At 42.8% G+C, this 18,774-nt stretch overlaps 1 protein-coding gene across 1 annotated transcript in view; it reads left to right on the top strand.

Annotated features, from left to right (window-relative positions):
* Positions 1 to 530: 530 nt before the first annotated feature.
* Klhl14 (kelch like family member 14) overlaps positions 531 to 18,774 on the top strand; it is a 107,835-nt gene continuing 89,591 nt past the window's right edge. Inside the window, exon 1 of the mRNA XM_038332116.1 lies at positions 531 to 1,486. Within this exon, the coding sequence (XP_038188044.1) occupies positions 531 to 1,486 (956 nt within the window). The remainder of the gene's footprint in view (positions 1,487 to 18,774) is intronic.

Below are 18,774 nucleotides of genomic sequence, written 5' to 3'. Positions count from 1 at the left end.
GCCTTTTCTCACCCCACCCCCAAACTGGGCCAACTAAGAAAAGCAAAGCTTCCAGCACCAGTTGACCTGGAACCGCCGCCGTCGGTCGCCTCTGAGCTCTCGGGGCACCCCTGACTTCCCACTCTCGGCCTTTCCCTTCATCCAGCCGGGCATGGACAAGAGACCACGAGGTGTCACGGCCTCAGCCTTCACTTTTGCCGCCGTTGCTGTCACCGTTGTCGCTGCCAAGAGAGGAGCCTGGGTGTTTTTAGGAAAGTGAGGGGCGAAGTGTGTAAGAGGTAGCAGGGACGAGAGGAGGACCCTTCTGGAGGCGCTCAGGATCCCGCGCCTTCACACCTTCCCCTTAGGGTCGGGTCCTGAGCGCACGCACAGGGAGAGCCAAGCGGAGCCTTGATTGTTGTTCCTCTCTCCCCTTCCCCATCCCGGCCACACCCCACACCCCTACTCCACCCTGCTCCCCCTCCCAACCCCCACCCCTGTCTGCCAGGTTGGAGGAGGGTTTAAAGCCAGGTGCCCGGAGTCAGCTCGCCATGTCCAGATCCGGTGACAGGACCTCCACCTTCGACCCCAGCCACAGTGACAACCTGCTGCACGGCCTCAACCTGCTGTGGAGGAAGCAGCTATTTTGCGACGTGACCCTGACGGCCCAGGGCCAGCAGTTCCACTGCCACAAGGCCGTGCTGGCCTCCTGTTCGCAGTACTTCCGATCACTCTTCTCCAGCCACCCCCCTCTCGGGGGAGGGGTCGGCGGCCAGGACGGCTTGGGGGCCCCCAAGGACCAGCAGCAGCAACAGCAGCAGCCACAGCAGCAGCCTCCACAGCAGCAGCAGCCGCCGCCACAGGAGGAGCCCGGGACTCCTTCCTCCTCCCCCGACGACAAGCTGCTGACCAGTCCCCGAGCCATTAACAACCTAGTGCTGCAGGGCTGCTCGTCCATCGGGCTGCGCCTAGTGCTTGAATACCTCTACACGGCCAACGTGACCCTCTCCTTGGACACCGTGGAGGAGGTGCTGTCGGTCAGCAAGATCCTGCACATCCCTCAGGTCACCAAGCTCTGCGTTCAGTTCCTCAACGACCAGATCTCGGTGCAGAACTACAAGCAGGTGTGCAAGATTGCCGCACTGCACGGCCTGGAGGAAACCAAGAAGCTGGCCAACAAGTACCTGGTGGAGGATGTGCTGTTGCTTAACTTCGAGGAGATGCGTGCCCTGCTGGACTCGCTGCCGCCCCCCGTGGAGTCGGAGCTGGCACTTTTCCAGATGTCCGTGCTGTGGCTGGAGCACGACCGTGAGACCCGCATGCAGTACGCTCCCGACCTCATGAAGCGCCTCCGCTTCGCGCTCATCCCCGCCCCGGAGCTGGTGGAGCGGGTCCAGTCGGTGGATTTCATGCGCACCGACCCGGTCTGCCAGAAGCTGCTGCTGGACGCCATGAACTACCACCTGATGCCCTTCAGGCAGCACTGCAGGCAGAGCCTGGCCAGCAGGTAGGAGACAACAAAGAGGAAGGCGGGGTGGGATGTGGGGAGCTGGAGAGGCCGGAGGGAGGGGAGGGGGCAGGAAGGAGGGGAGAACTGGGTGGGCTGGGCGGGAGGCTCCCGCACACGGAAAAACCATCTCAAACAATTCAGTTGGCATGGGGAAAGTTGATTTCAGAGTGTCAGGAGAGGCAACAGGAACCTGGTCTAACAGCATCCCTGAGCGGTTGAATGCCCTGGTTCCCAACTCTTCAGGGCAGGAAACACGATTGGAGACTAGGGTTGAAATGGAATAAGTAGGTGGGGCCCAAAGGCCTGGGCACTTTGGAAGAGCAACTCTGGACATTTGTCGGTCAGATCTTGTTCGGCACCTCAAGGTGGTCTTGTTCAACGAGGAGGAGCCTGTGGTGTCAACCGAACTTTCTCTTTTCTGCTTTGAGCCAGGAGGGGATCCCCAGGCCCCCAGGCCTTGCCAGCAAAAGAAAATCCCATAGTCTTCCTGTCATGTACTCAAGGTTTTACTGTTTGTTTTGGTTCTCTTCTGTAACTGAGCTCTGCTCTCTTCCTAGACTGGAACTCCTAAAGGGCATTGTCTATCTCTGTTGTTAGGTCCAACGTCGGGCATCCCATGGTCAAGCAAACTTTTTTAATCCTCCACAAAGCCCTTCCTTCTTACTTTGTAAAAGAGAGCAAAGCTAACCAGTTCTGGGTGGTGCACTGAGCCTTGCTGCTAATACCCGTCCCCGAGAACAGGGAAAGGACAAGTTGGTGGTTGGGAAGGACTGGGAGCAGAGTCTGCTTCTCCAGTTTATCCCTGTGCCTAGCAGGAGTGAGTCACAGACAAGTTAGGGAACTGTTGGTGCTGCCTGCCATGCTGCGCACAGCATTTCATGTCCAAAGGGAGAGAGAAATGATGCTTTGGTACAGTGCCGCCGATGGGAAGACTGCGGAAACTGACAACCGTGTTTGATTGGCTCCACTTCTAAAACCCTTCCAAATGAGCCCTAGCCAAGGGCTCCTTTCTGTTCTTGGATAGGAGGTATCTTATCCCCCCCCCCCCCCCAGCTTTTCATGATTAAGCATCCAGGTCTCAGATGCCAGGCCATGGTCCTAGCATAAACTTTTAAGTCGTACATGACAGAAGGGCATGACTTGAAAATCTGCCAAGGCGTAGTGCCACGCAGATAGCCGCCTGGGTCAGGGGAGCACTCCAGGAAACCTTAGGAGAGAGGATGGTTGGATTGTTTTTTATCATGTTTCTACTTGTCTGAGGTGACAGAAATGTAAAGGAATACAGCGTATAACTAACTGCGTTTGTTTGGGCAGCACTACTGTTAAGTTCGTGTCAGCTGGAGGAATAAGAACTCTTGAACTTGTAACAAATGCTGTTTGCTGACTTCTTGAATAGCTGTGCGAGAAGAGTTTGTGTGTCGTGATGTCAAAAGACGTCTATACCAGAAGCAGCAAGGCAAACCTCTCATACTTCAACAATGAGTACATGAGTTCAAGTCAGAACAAAATAGAAAATGGGTTATCTTAGGTGTGTTTCATATGTCTAAAGATCCAAGTGACATGCTCACTGTGAGGGGCAAGCATGCCAAAGGGTACTGGGGAGAAACAGTCCACTGTGTGAGATTTTATTGTTTCTGAATGACCTATAACTCTATTCATTAGCGCATATTCTACACAGTCAAGAATTCAGATGACATAGTTAAACTCTTGAGATTGCCTTTTACATTAAAAAACATATATAATTTAGGATAAATCAGAAAGCCAAAGAGGATAATAAATTTAAGATTGAACTTATCCTAAGAGCAATTTGGGCAGATAAGCTTTGTGCATTAGATCTGGTAAATAATTTCTGGCATGCACAATGAATGCACTGTTGTATGTAAGTATGCCCTAGGAATCAATGCCAGGGGAGTTCACTTTTAAAAGACAAAATCTTAGTCAAAATCCTACCTTAGCCTGGAATCAGCACACCATCTGGGGCCTGCTGGCTCTGTCCTCGTGGATGGCTAAGATACCAAGCTGCCTGGCTCCGTGACAAGACCTCCCAGCTTCACTGGGCCACATCATTTGAAGGCTATGTAGTGGTGTCTGACCACTGAATGCTTACAAGTGTCACGGGTGCTTCAGGGACCTGATACTTCTGCAGTAGGAGGAAAGCTGTATCTTCCCTTAAAAGGGGAAGAGATAGAAAAGAAAATAGTTCACCAAACCTGCTGGCAACCTCAGTAACATAATTTCAACTCCATCCCGCTATCAGTAGCTGTGGCATTTTCCATTTTAGGGAACAAACACATTATTATAATTTTAATTCACTGAAGAATAGAAAATTTTAACTTGAGTGTAGGCAAAAAATGTTCATAAGCTAAAACCCTTTAGAATTCCATGACCCCTGCGTTATAGCCAGTATGATAGAAAACTGTTTTCTCAGCCTTGCGCAGAGGTCAACGGGAGGTTAGATATGTACTGTACTGTTTCTGAGATCACACCACTTTTGCTGAAGGCAGCTGAACAGAAGGGCACTTTGTCTATTACTTTTCCTCTATCTGTAATTTTTAGATCCCAAATATGAAGACATGCCTCAAACTTAGAGAGAAAAAGGGGTAATTGAAATTGACCAGCTGATCATAATGAATGTAAAATACAAGTAAATAGAGTAGGTGAAAAAAATTCACGTGTTTAAAATATACATTGTATCTGTGGAAGGTAAAGAATTTGATATAATAAAATAAAACATGACTTTAAACATGATTAAGTAATTCTGAATTTGTATTATCTGGAAAAATGAGCAGTCAAGGAAGACTATATAGAAAAAATGGAATCAACTCTGTATCTTTCTCTAGTTGCTCAATTTTTCTGAGTATGTCATTTGAACTCCGGTTCATATTCTGTTTTAATAAAGTAAGCATTAGTACATTAAATGAAATAAGAAGCTTGCGGCCCCATCTTCAAGTAATTGGTAATTTAAAATGACAAGACTTGACAAAAGATATGAAATTTTAGACAAGAGGAATAAGTCTGAGTGGTTTATTGTATGGCACAGTTAATAAAAACGTATTGCTAAATTAGGTTAGAGAGCTTAACATTCTCATAAAAAATGAGAGGTAGTCAAATAATAAATGCATTACATAGCCTAACTTAATCTTGGTCCATTATATACATATATCAAAATATCAAAATATGACCCAAGATAGACATCTTTATCATTTTTATCACTGTTTTTTCTTTTAAATTTTGAAGGCGACAGGACTTGAATACCCATAAAACATTTTGAAATATGATTTCTTGGCTGTTGTCTTTAGGTTTGGTAAGAGATGTGAATATTTTTCTTCATTTCAAGAAAAGTATGAATTAAGCTCTGGGAAAGTTGCTGGGGAAGTCACTACTACAGTGCGAAGTTCTCACAGAAAGAAGTGAGCACGGAAGAGTAGCTAGCTGAAGATGTGTAGTGGAAAAGAAACTGAGTCGCATGTCCACTTACAGTCCTGAAGACCTCGGCCTAATTAGCTTGAATAACCAAAAATTTCTTTTTTTTCTTTGTATTTTTTTAATTTTAATGCACAATTTAGTAATAATTTCAGATTGGACTGCAGTAGTTAACTTTTGTCTGTATTTTCATTGCAGCTTCGACATCTAAGTTAAATGAAGGTTATGCTTACTGACAGCTGAATGAACTGAGATTGTGAAATAAGAAAGGAGATGTGCCACACTTCACTTGTGTGTTGGCCAGGCTATAGTTCCTGTGGACACAACACAGGAAGCACCTATAGTGGAAAACCTGCTTGAAGATAATAATGCACCTAACATATTGTCCTTTATAAAGCCCCGTATTGAAATGTATCTTCAAGCAATTATATCGCGTTTTTAGACAGAGAGCAACCCTATGAAGCTTTTACTTTTCACCTAGCATAGTCTATTTAAAGATTATGTATTAGTTAATGTTAGAATCTATTTAGACGTTAAGGGTTCTAAGCATCTGATTCCTGAAATGCCTTCCACTGAGGAAAGGCGGTGGCTAATATGCAAGGGTAGTTCCCGGCCCTGATGCCTACAAGCTGACTGCAGGACAGTGGCTTTATTGGCTCTCTTTCTGAGAACAGTGTGACAGACTCTGCAAAGCAACCAATCTGCATTCTCTAAATTGTTGTTTCCCTTTATGCCAATTTGATACCCCCAGATTAGAAGTCGTTAGGTAGTTAGATTTTGTATCAGAAGTTACTCAACCATTTACAATACAATTTGTTTATTATCTGAAACAGGGTCATTGATTGCAAAATTATATCACAGGTATGGGAGGCCAACAGTTCTCTCCTACAATCCAAAGGCAATTAAAAACATACTGATGTATTTTCTACACATAGATGACTTGCTGACAAAAATGGACATTTTCAAATTTTATTTCATGCTTGGATTTCCTCCTGTGTACAAGCATATTGAGGTTCACTCATTTACTTGGCTAATTTATTAAGTATCTAAAATTTCTTAACAGAAAAACACAGTCAAAATTGTGTTGCTGTAATTAAGTGTGGCAGCTCATGCCTGTAATCACAAACACTTGGGAAGCAGAGGCAGGAGGATGATGAGTTTAAGGCCAGCTTGAGCTACACAGTAAGACCTCACCTCAAAACAAACAAACAAACAAATAAATAAATAAATGACTGTAGCTACTTATACCATGTGCTGTTTAAAATACTTTATAAACATTAACTTTTATATTCTTATCATTAGCCTGATTTTAAAGATGAAATAGTTGATGTTCAGAGACATTAAGCTTAGTGGCCAAGCTTGCACAACAAGGTTAAACAACCACATAGCATGGCAGCTGGGTCTGTCTTCTTCTATACACTGTGCACTTCTTACTATAACCACCTCTACCCCAGGCTGCTATTCTGTGACTGACCTTGAACTCACATCTAGACTTAAAGCTTTCCTTTTGGGAAAGGTCAAACAGCAATGCACCTGACTTTAAAAATAATTAGGAAGGACTAAGGAGGTAGCTTGCAGCACACACGTGAATATCTGAGTTTGATTCCCAACACCCACATAAAAGCTGAATGGGACAGTGAGTGTTTATAATCCTAAAACCAGAAAGTCAGAGAAAGAGAGAGACAAACAGACAGAGAGAGTGTGTATGAAGTGGCTTTTTGCTGCCCAGTCAGGCTATCTGAATTGGTGAGCTGGAAGTTCAGTGAGAGATATTGTCTTAAAAAAGCAAAAAAAAAAAAAAATGACTAAGGAAGACACCTGACATTGGCCCCTGGCCTGCACATGTATGTGCATACAATACACACATGAACACATATGGGCACAAATATGCACACACGCATAGAACACACATATATATACACACACAAGCACGAACTCAAAGAAAAGTATCCTTCCTATTGTCAGCAACCCTTTTTTTAATAAAAAGCAAAAGAGTAGATTTTTTGGCTTTGTGGTCACCAGCCCACTGTTCCAATAATCCTGCTCTCACAGTACAAGAGTCGCACAGATGGTGAATCAGTGACTAAGTACAGGTATGCTGCAATAAAACTGCCTTTGGAGATAATGAATGTTCATTCATTCTCATGCCATTATTTTTGATCACTTAGAAACATGCGAAGTATCCTCAGGTTTGGAGCTTCACAAAACTAGGAGGTAGGCCACTTTACTCTTTGGGCTATGGTTTGCCAGCCTCTGTTATAGACACTTTCATTGTATCATTGAACAAAATGAACAAAAACTAACAGACATGGTAACACATTCCTGTGATCCTAACATTCAGAGGACTGAAGCAGGAGGTTTGCTACCTGTTTTAGGCCAATCTGGTGGAGTAGAGAGCACCAAGATAACCAGGACCATATAGTAAGACCCTGTCCCAACAACACAAAACAAAACAAATAAAACAAACAAATCACCTTAGTCTAATGAAAAGATTCCCTATTAGTCTAACTCTGCCTTCCATTTAGAAAGGTTTCATGACTAATTCTATCATTCCAGGTTAGAATTTCATGTTTTCACAGCAAAACTTAAGAACCTAGTAGCAATCCTAGACAGCTATAGCATGAGCAATCCAAAAAAAAAAAAAAGAAGAAAAAGAAAAAGAGTGAATTAGATGCTCCTCTTTTTCTAGCATATAAGATCCAGAACCTGCAAATGGCGAGCTTTCCCTCCTTCTCTCCCTCTCTACATTTCTCTCTGTCTGTCTGTCTCTCGTCCACCCCACCACCAGCTCATCTATTGTTTGTGGTAACTACCACCAATTAAACAACTACTAGACCTCTCACATAATACTTCTATTGTTCACATGTAAAAAACTCTTTCAGGAAATAGATATATTATTTGTCAATCATCTGAACAATATTGATCTGTAAATATTCAATATGGGGACAATACCAAGTCACTGTGAGTGTGTATTGCCCACATGGCTAAAATCAAATGCTGATCTTTACCTTCTACACATTGGCTTCACCTCACCACAACAGTGATTAAAGTTTACAATCTTATAACCCTTACAGCTGTCCAGTCAAGGGAAAAGAAAGAAAATTCACTAGGAAGCCGGAATCCCAGCCTACTGGTCTACCACATTTTAACTCTAAGTCCTGAGTATGGAGCTAGAAAATAGATGAGCCATTGCATTTCAAACACACAGGAAAACTTTCAGTCTAAGTATGAAAAATAATAATAAAAATACAGCCAAAGTCTGGCTGTGGTAGACCATTCCTTCAACCCCAGCAGTTGGGAGGCAGAGTCAGGCACAGATCTCTGTGAATTCAAGGACAGACTGGTGTACAGTCTACAGAACAAGTTCCAGGACAGCCAGAGCTACACAGAGAAACACTGTCTCCTGTCTCAGAAACAAACAAACAAATAAAGAAAGAAAATACAACAAAACTGCACAGTTCAAGCTTGAATAACAAATCACCTTCTCAGAATGCTTTGGACTAGAACACTCGTGTGTCAGCCCTGGTTTTTTGCTGAGGGGCCAGCAACAAAATTTTATTCATGTGAATAATTCCTAAAGGAGTTGTTTTCACCAGGCACAACAAGCCAGAACTATAAAAATGCCCACACACTTTAACAATGTAAAACAAGATTAACCCCTTGGAAGTGCTTTCTGACTATATTTTGTTTCAAGAAAATCATTTTATTAAATGTCTGTCATAATTGTTTATGCTTTTCATCATTCTAGAATCTCAAGAAACATTCATTTCCTATGCCCTTTGTATTAACTTCCAAGACATTTCATGATACTTAAATTACCAGTGATGATACCTTTATCTTTCAAAAAAAAAAAAAGAAAGAAAGAAAGGAAAAGAAATCAGTGGTATGCCGATATAAAATAAGTAGGAAGAACTGTTGGTTTTACTATATATAACATATAGGATATAGTTTCCTTTTTACTGAAAATATCAGAGGATTTTATCTGTTCACAAATGACGGGAATGGCTTCAAATGGTTTGCAGTATTAGAAGGAAAACAAATAAAGACAGAAAGTTGACAGCAGAGGGAATATAGAAGTCATGGGAAAGGGTGAAAGAATAAGAAGTAATAAGAAAAGTGCAGAGAAACAGAAGTCATTAAGAGACAAACTATGCAAAGAAGAAAGAAATGAGAATCAATAATATAGGAAGGTGGGCAAGGAGACTCGAGAGATTAAGGATTTGGCTTTAGTCAGGTAAATACAACTCAAGAAACATTTGAGTCCCCACACACTCAGCCTTACATACTTTAAAGTTATCAACAGAATCCACTGCAAAGCAAGGAACTGCTATTCCTTAAAATAACAAAAAGATAATGTTTACAAAGGAAAGTCACGCTATCTTATCCTCTGTGATTTGATTCAGCTCAATAATTATAGCTGTCTAATAGGTGTTATGTCATTAAAAGACTAAACGACTAAGATATGTCATTTTTAAAAAAGCAAACCTTTATTCTTTTGCTTCATCTGTGCTTCAGATGACCTGTGTAGTCATTTTAGAAGTGTCAGAGATCAAAGGTGACAGACAGCTTTGTCAAACATAGATGAAAAGTGTATTTTATGCAAAACTGTCTCAGTGCCCAGCATCCTTTGAGTTGAAAAGCAAGGTGACATTTGCTACCTTGGGTGGCTTCTCTAAATCTGCATGCATGAGTGGCTCACACCCACAAAGAGAATTTGGGGTGAGGCACTGTAAACTATCACTAAGAAAAAGCTGTGCTGTGGAATATCAGTTCATTTGTTGTGGACATAGGCAGGGCCCAACTCCATGCTGAGCTTCAACGCACAGAGCTGGACAAGATGGATACATGCCTCAGCTTTTGTAGCTTACAGGAAAAAGAAACAAGAGAAAGAGGGAGTCAGGGGACAAAGGTTAATCAAACTAGTGCTAGATAAGCACGTAGCAAATGCTTTTTTTTGTGAGGACATCGTGGAATAGAGGGTCATTACCGTGTCTGGCTAGTCAAAGAAGGCTTTCTATATAGAGAAGGTTGAAGATGAGGCTTGAATGATGAGCTCTCCAGGGTGACCTGGTAACAGGTATAGGGGAAGCTGGGAATGTGGGTAAGGTGAAGCCAGGCAAGCATGGGCAAAGCCCCCAGCAGAAGAGATGGGCATTTTCCAGGAACCAAAAGAGATAACCTATGTCCAGAGGCTGCAGAAGAGATTTCTCATCACAGAGAAAGATGCAGCCCCTGTGTAGGAACAGCTACCACGGAGGCTCATTCTACAGTGGAAAGTCAGTGTGCTTTTTAGCTGAACTGTGAAACTAAGCAAACAGTTATGCAAATGTTGTTGTTTTTGAATCCACAGAGCTAAATTACTGTCTTTGCTCCACTTTCGCAGAGTTCTACATCCAGAAAATGGGCTTGTAATATAGTTTGATTTCCCAGTGTTCTGGTTTAGAGCAACTAGTTAATAAAAATACAGAGCAGCAACACATAAAGAAAGAAAAGAAAAGAGGAGAAAAGGAAGGAAAATAAGACATACACACAAAATGCTACTTAGAATGATCTCCAGAGCAAGTTCCAGGACAGCCAGAGCTGATACACAGAGATTTCCTGTCTCAAAAAACAAACAGACAAAAGTATTTATAACTAATTTTAAAGCCACAAGAACCCAAATTTTTCCAAATACACGTTAGCCTATCAAAACAACTCTAGGAGGCATTTGTAATTTTATCTACAACACAAAATTTTCAGACCAGGAGAAGGAAGTAGAAGAGACCCAAAGGTGAAAGCAAGGACATGAGCAGGTAACAGGGTTAGAATTCCCGGTGGTTTCAACAACTGTCTTCAATCCATTAGAGAGGAATGTGACTTCTGAGATACTAGAGTTTCATAGGAAAGAGTTCTCTTTTTCTAGTCTCCTACACTTCAACTGCAGACTCCATCCACATCCTCAAGTCCGGCTCCTCTCCTCCCAGAGCGCCTCTGAGCAGGGCTGGCAAATTGCACCTGTGCAGGCACTCTCAGCTTCTCAGAGCTCAGCTGGGCCACCGTCTGGAGCCTGGCTCACTGGAGGCTGCAGAGAAGTGAACTGAAGAATTACAGTCGGTTTCACTTCCCTGCCTTATGTCCCTTCAGGTGCCTCGGAAGACAGGCCAGGCCAGTGAGATGGGGAGGTGGGGAAGTCAGAAAGCATCAGCATCCAAAAAGGAGGCCTTGAAAACAGAACCGTGGAAAAATGTGGACTGCTGGACGCGTGCATGTGTCTGTCTGAGCCCACAGCTAGTGTTGTTTGGTGGCTTCTGGTTTCCAGACAGTAACTTCTGTGACATTTTAAGAAAATCAAATGGATGTTTGTGTTGGAAATGAGGTGCTGGTCCACTCTTAGTCTGGCATGGAGTCGGGGAATTCTCGAATTGGGAGGGTCAACTTATTGCCCAAAAGAAAATAGCCCTATTTACAAACTCCCACTTAGAACAAAGCAACAGACTGTAATTTAGCCCTGATGTTCAGCATCTCTTAAAACCAAGTACCACAAACATATTGTGCAAAATGAAAGGACTGCAAGACAGGAGATAAAATATGGAGTCGGGAGGGGAAACTTGGGAAGGAGCACTCATGCTGCACACACGCGGTTGGCCCTCGGCTCATTCTCTTTCCCATGCTTTCCCAGGGGTTGGCTGGGGCCGTGAAGCATCCTAGTCAGCACCGGAGTATTGAAGAGGCAGAAGTCTGTGCCTACTAGCACAGACCAGTTTGGTAGATTGGTTACTATAGCAACTGTACCATCCCTGTCAGTGGCAATTTCTGTAATCTCTCTCTTTTAAGGCTTTCTCGGGCATCTGTTCCAAAATGACAAAATGGAGAAACAGAGGGATGACACAGAGACACAAGAAAGGTCAGGTTTATAGTGTAATTATCCTAAACAGTTTGTTGCATACTCCATGAGACCTAAACATCAGAGAGACATGGGTTCAAATCACACCTCAATCTTGTATATGCTTGGGTAATTTATTTAACCTATTTTGAGCTTTTATTTCTACCTAAAAAGCACAGATAATACTAGCTATTTTGCTTCAAGGCTGAATGTTTGGACCCTGAATATACAACATAGGTATCTTGGCCTATGAAGCCTGGCCAAGAAGTCTTGAGTCTTCAGTGGGCTTTATCTTATGGAAGAAGCTTTAGATGCGCACACTATTTATTTAGTTGTGGTTCTTTTCCCTTTTAGGTAGGACACATAACCTATCTAGCACAGAAACCATATCCTCGGTCCCATCACTGTGCTGCCAGCAAGATGCCTCTGCAGAGCATTGCCTGTAGTTCCCACTGTCTCTGGATTTATATTATCTTCGTTTTATCCACCTTTAAGTTGCCAGAAGTGCCCTGGTTCATCCCACAGTCAATTCTGTCCTCTTGATGTATGTCGACAGTCAGAAAAACCGGACAAACCATGGCAGCGTCATAGATAACAGGTTTATTAAGTTATAACCTACACAGTGTATGTACAATTTGCCCATCCAAAGTCGATCCTTTGATGGGTGTTAGAAGTCATCACTGCAGCTAACTTAAGCACAATTTAATCACTCTTCTCACTCCTTGAAGACTCCCATACCTGTTTGCCATTGGTCCTCATTGCTCACGAGCACTGTCTCCCCACCCACAGCAACGTGAGCATCCAAATACTATATGACTATCCCCTGGAAAACCTGGCCGTGAATCTTTACAGTGCCTAACCACCAATCTCACTTTGGTTTTCATAGATTTGTCAGTTCTGACATTTCACTGAAGAAAAATGGGAAAATACATAGTCTTTGATGGGCTTATTTAATGTGGCACAGCATATACATATATCTGCACTGTAACACGCAGTGTATGTTACTTTGTATGTTATAATGTACAACTGTAACACATTAGTCCTTTTTATACCTGAGCTGTTGCAAGCATATGCCAGGCTGTGTTTTAGGCTAGTTGACAGACATTTGGCCTGTGCAATTACAAATTACACTGCTATACATTCCCATCTACACATTTTTATGGAGCTACGTTGTTGGGTTTTTTTTTTTTGCTTTGCTTTTAATATTTCTTTTACTTTATGTGCGTGCATATGTGTCTGAATGTACGCATGTGCATCGCATGCGTGCCTGTGATTATCACGAGAGGCACAGAGTTCCCTGGAAATGGAGTTAACAGAGACAACGAGCTGCCAGGTGGGGGAAACTGAGTACTCCGAAAGAGCAGCAAGTGCTCTTGACCATTGTGCTCCAGGCCCTGGACTTGTCTATGTTTTTATTCAGCTGTGAGGAGATTGGCTTCTGTCTCATCGAGTACCTCAGCTGCTACAACAAGGTGAGCCTTTGGAGGGCCTGTGTGCGATTTTGCATGTGTTCAGCAGCGTGTGGAGTTGTAGTTTGTCCACGGCCTCAGCCACACTTGGCGTCTTTTGCTATGGACGCCCCTGCGAGAGTGAAATGCTGAGTCACCGTGGTTGGTATTTCCTTAGAGGCCAACACACTGAACGCCTTTCATTTGCATGCTGCTCACATAGTCCTTCTGAGAAACGTCTGTCCGGGTCCTTTGGTCATTGTCTGGCTGTGGTAGTTGTCTTGTTAATACTGAGCTCCCGGGGGTCCTCACTTAGAGACCCCGAAGTCGCAGCTGAGGCAGCTTTCTGCAGAAATTGGGGCTTATCGCTGACAAAAGTTGCAAAGAAAATTCATGTAGAAGTGCTGTGGACGCTGTCCTATGGGCTCCTCTTCGGCACAGGTAACTCTATCAAAAATATTCGTGTTCAATGTGACCACAAAAACTATTCATGACTGATGTTGGTATTGTTTGTTCTGGCTTTGGTGATTCGGCCATTGTATTTCTCAAGTGCTAGTCTTAGCTAACTTAGCAAAGCTTTCATTGAAAAATAAATTATTTATCACACAAATCATTTACTTAAATGCCCTTAAAAACACACAAGTATTTATTCCAACAGTATTTGTGGAATCATTATTCTAGAGAAATGAAGTGCATTTCTTTGACCGCTGAGACTTATGAGACACACTCCAGGTTAAGAAGAAATAATATCAAAAGAAAGCAAAATTAAATCCAGATTTTCTGAGTTTAACAGAGATGCAGAAACATTCCTTGTGGGTATCAACAAAGAAAGGCAAAACTCTAAGCTTTTAGTGGTGGTCGACCCACCCCCCACTCCCCACAGTCTACCAAGGCACATGCTGAGCTGGAAGTTCACCAAAAGAATAGCTTGGCAGCTTCCTCTTTGGTACAGTCTCTGCAGGTTCCTTGGTCTCTCCCTCAGAACAAAAGAATCTGTAGATTTTTAAAAGAAATGACTTTTACTGCTCTTGCTACCTGAGGTACTGTTTTAACACTGTGACTGGAGTCTGTGAGAATATCAGGGCAAGGCATTTTATGAGGCTTAGGAGGTTTAATGCTAATATTTCTAGACAGAGCAATTTCTGTTTTAATGATGAATTGTTATGGACAAATAAATTTTGTTTTCTGTTAAAATGCACACTCTAACATTAGAAGAATAAGATGTTGATCAGTTTGTAGAGTACATGTCTACCATTCACGGGTTTGGCCCCCAGAGCCACACACATCAGGCATGATCCCCCACATCTGTAATCCCAGAACTTGAGAAGTAAAGGCAGGAAGATCAGAAGTTCAAGGTCATCCTTTGCTACCTACAAAAATAAAATGTCAAGGCTAGCCTGGGCTATATGAAACCCTGACTCAAGATAGATAGATAGATAGATAGATGATAGATAGATAGATAGATAGATAGATAGATAGATAGATGATAGATAGATAGATAGTTAGATAGATGATAGATGATAGATAGATAGATAGATAGATAGATAGATGATAGATAGATAGTTAGATAGATGATAGATTAGAATAGATAGATAGATAGATAGATAGATAGATGATAGATAGATTAGATTTGATAGATAAGATAGATAGATAGATAGATAGATTAGATACGGATAATGATAGATAGATAGATAGATGATAGATTAGATTAGATAGATAGATGATAGATAGATAGATAGATAGATTGATAGATAAGATAGATGATAGATAGATAGTAAGATAGATGATAGATTAGATAGATAGATAGATAGATAGATAGATAGATAGATAGATAGATAGATAGATAGATGATAGTGCTAGCTCGCTCGCTCGCTCTGCTCGCTCGCTCGCTGCGCTCGCTCGCTCGCTCGCTCGCTCGCTCGCTCGATGATAGAATTTTTAAAGAAATAGGTACTGTAGGCTACTTTCATAGTTCTGAGTTTGAGATGTTGGGAAATTACAATTTAGATAAAGAATTCTTTATCTGGAAATTGAAGGGAATAAAGTATTCATTAAAAGTAAATGATGACAGTTTTTTTATAGTACCTACATTTGCTAAGGAAGTAACTAATCTGTAAATAAGTCAGGTTTTGCTATTGTAATGGTTTTGTGGTTGGTTTGAGGGGTGGGGTTAGTTGTTTATTCAGTCTATAGGGAACAGTGGTCCAGCCTGGACAGAGGCTGTAGAGGAGTTGCCCAATTCCAGAGAGAATGCCTAGAATCATGAAAAGCCCTAACCCGGCACTCAGGCCTTCAAGGAGTGCAAACCAAAGATAGGAGAAAGCAAATGCTACAAAACTAAAATGTTTAAACCCCATTTTTAATGCCCTGGAAGAAATTCAGGGCTGGGATTTCTCTAGAACTAGGGAGTGGCAGGCAGAGGTAGGAGGAGGAAGATTAATGAAACGGGATTCCTAGGAAGGCGGAACTCCCTGTGCAGCAAAGAACCCTGCTCATAGGGGCTCACAGAGACTGAAGTGGCAATCTCAGAGCCTGCGTGACTGTGTGCTAAGTATCTGCAAATATGATATGGTTGTTTAGCTTGCTGCTTTTGTGGGTCTCCTAACAGTGGGAGTGGGGGTGTCTCCGAATCGTGTCTCTCTTGGGAACCTTTTCCTCCTACTGAGATGCCTAACCTAGTCTTGTTACGAGGGTTGGTGCCTAGTCTTACTGTAACTTGTTATGTTGTGTTCAGTCGATATCCTTGGTAGGCCTGCTCTTTTCTAAAGAGAAATGGAGGAGAAGTGGATTTGGGGGAGGGAATGGGCCTGGGAGGAATGGAGAGAAGGGAAACTACAGTTAGGATGTGTATGAGAGAATAATAATAATAATAATAATAAATATAAAAAAGAAAAGAGCCCTGGCACTTTCCATCAGGGCAACCAAACTATAGTCCAAGGGCCAGAAATCAATAGGGTCCTATAAAGAATCTTCTAGACTATTATAGAAAGAACTTTTTTAGAGAATGCTTAGATTTTTTTTTCAAGGAAATTTTAGCGACAGTTAGGGTTTAAGAATCATTTAAAATTTCTGAAATCTCAAAGAAATTCATGTGTATACTTTTAAAGGTACTAAGATTCTACCACAAAAGCTTCTATCTGTTTCCCCAGCTTTCCTCTCCTTCCTCACAACATCACCATGGAAACTCACGCACACACAGCTTCAGGACCTTTGCATGGTCTAGGTGCTCCCTGTAGCGTGGGTGTCAGGACACAGGGCTGTCACGTGGAATAGTCATATGTGAAATCAGTCATACGTGTTTCATCTGGAGGGACCTTTTCATAAGTCTGTTCCCAAAACTGAGGATGGGACTCATTCACTGGTCCTTGTCAGCCCTTTGTGTGGATGGACGGTTCCTCCAGGGAGAGTTGTATTAGCCAGTTTGGTCTGCCATAACTTAGCACCACGGACTGGGCAATTGGAAGCTGCATGCTCAGAGTCAAGTACCACCAGGGCTAGTTTGGGGTGAGCCTCCCTTCCTAATTGGAAATCTCCTCTGTTTCTTATGTGATCCTTCCTATGTGTTTCATAAAGTCTCATCTCATTTTTCTTATCAAAAAGTAGTTCTGATAGATCAGGGCTTCCCCTTAAGAAGGCATTCAACATGACTGCTTCCTGCAAGACAGATGAGTGAGTCACATTTGGGTTTAGGATTAGGATGTCTGAATTTGAAGAAGACACAATTCAGTTCATCACAAATGCCAAAACTAAGACACAGAATTTAAAAACAGGAGAGAAAATAAGCTGGCTCAGCAGCAATTCCCCCAAAGTCTCCTACCACCTCCCATAATGCAACACTAGAAAGGGAGAAAATGCAGCTTCCTTCATCCACCACAGAAAACCCAGTACAAACCAGTCATTCCCTTAAGCAGCAACCCAAAACTTCCCGTAATAAAATACATCTTCTCTAATCCCACTCGAGAGTCCAAACAAATTATCACCTGGAATGGGGACCTTTAATGAAAACCTCCAGCGATTTTTGCTGCCAGTAGAATGAATCACACTGAAAAACCACAGGGCTGAAATAATTTGTGGCTCTTTTCCATCTCTCTGTAGAAGAAAGGAATGATAGTAATTTATTGAAAGGTGGGTGGGGGACAAATCTGTATGGAATTTGTGTCTTAAAATTCTGACTTATTAACATGAGAAAAAATGGAATTAGTCCTAGAGAAAGTTTTGAAATTATTAGTCCTTAGGGAATTCACTGCCTAGTGATGAAATTTCAGTACCTGCTGCCCTCAAACATTTGGGGATAATTCAAGCCTCACAGCAGAGTGTCCACAATTCAGTTTTAGGATCTATAGTAAACTTTGTCAGTATAATTTGTTTCCACGAGACAGGGATCCGATGGTTGGGACTCAGAGGCCCTTGGGAATGTCCTTCCAAAAGGGCTCATGGGAGGTCTCCTAGATAGCAGTCTTCCAGCTAGGGTTCTCTTTGGCACCCCCCACCCTTCTGGGGTTAGTGAAACATCAAAGAACTGGCTCCCTATAGGGAAAGAAAGGAAAAGGGGAAGATAAGAGATTGCTATTTCACTCAGAGCAGCAGGGTGTCCCTGAGCTGGATCCCAGGAGCCACACCTCATTGTGTCTGCAGCACACCCACCAGCTCCGCTCACTCCCTGGTGACAGATCTTCCTCAAATAAGAACATCATCTTCCTTTGCTTTAGCCCTAGGATGGTTTCAGAGAATCACCTCCCCGCCCTGCAAACACCCTGGGCCTCTTTAGACAATGCCAGTCCAACTCACAGACATCTCTGCCTTGTGAATTCCAGGGAAAGCCTGGAGTCAACATAGCCAGTTACTAACTAACTTTCCTTGCTGTCTCCCTGCACGGCTACTCCACCAGTGATTCTCCAGCTGGAAAGAGCTGCGTGGTAGGAGGCTGCTTAGGAGGCTGCTGGCTCCAGTGTCTCTCAGCCAGCTTCAGGGTCTCCCACCAGGAAGGTCTCTCTGGAGTTACAGTCATGGAGGAAATTGGGCTTCAGATCACAGTGAGACCCAACCATATCATTTTGTTAAAACATTAATTTTGACTAAGACTCCCAGAGACATCGTGTTAGTTGGATATACTCAATCCTGACCTTGACTTCTCCTTATCATTCCATAATCTTGCGTCTTTCTGCACCTTTTCGTGTGCACTGGATACCAAACTTTCTTCAGGCCAGAACGTCCCTCATGTTTCTTTTGAAGACAGACAGACAGGAGCAAGAGAGCACAAGAGAAGTCTCAGTAGCAAGATTTGTTCTTGGGAGGACACATAGTCTAATCACTGAACTTTCTTTGAGTTTTAAATCCAGGCATGAGTAGTGCATCGCTGGGGTGAGAGCCAAGTTCATCTCCTTTTGTCTGTAAACTTCAAAGACCTTGAAGGCTCCTTCACGAGTCTGTGTAGAATCTCTTCTCTCAGACAAGACCCTTCTTTTCTTGCATAAGAACTGAATGTTAGTAGTAAGTTGTGTGCCAATGAGTAGTGAGATCTTGCCTTGTAAATAGGAGGGTGAAGCTGAGAG

This window comes from Arvicola amphibius, chromosome 5 (genome assembly GCF_903992535.2).
Source record: "Arvicola amphibius chromosome 5, mArvAmp1.2, whole genome shotgun sequence".
NCBI lineage: Eukaryota > Metazoa > Chordata > Mammalia > Rodentia > Cricetidae > Arvicola > Arvicola amphibius.
This window is presented reverse-complemented; position numbering and strand designations above follow the sequence as displayed.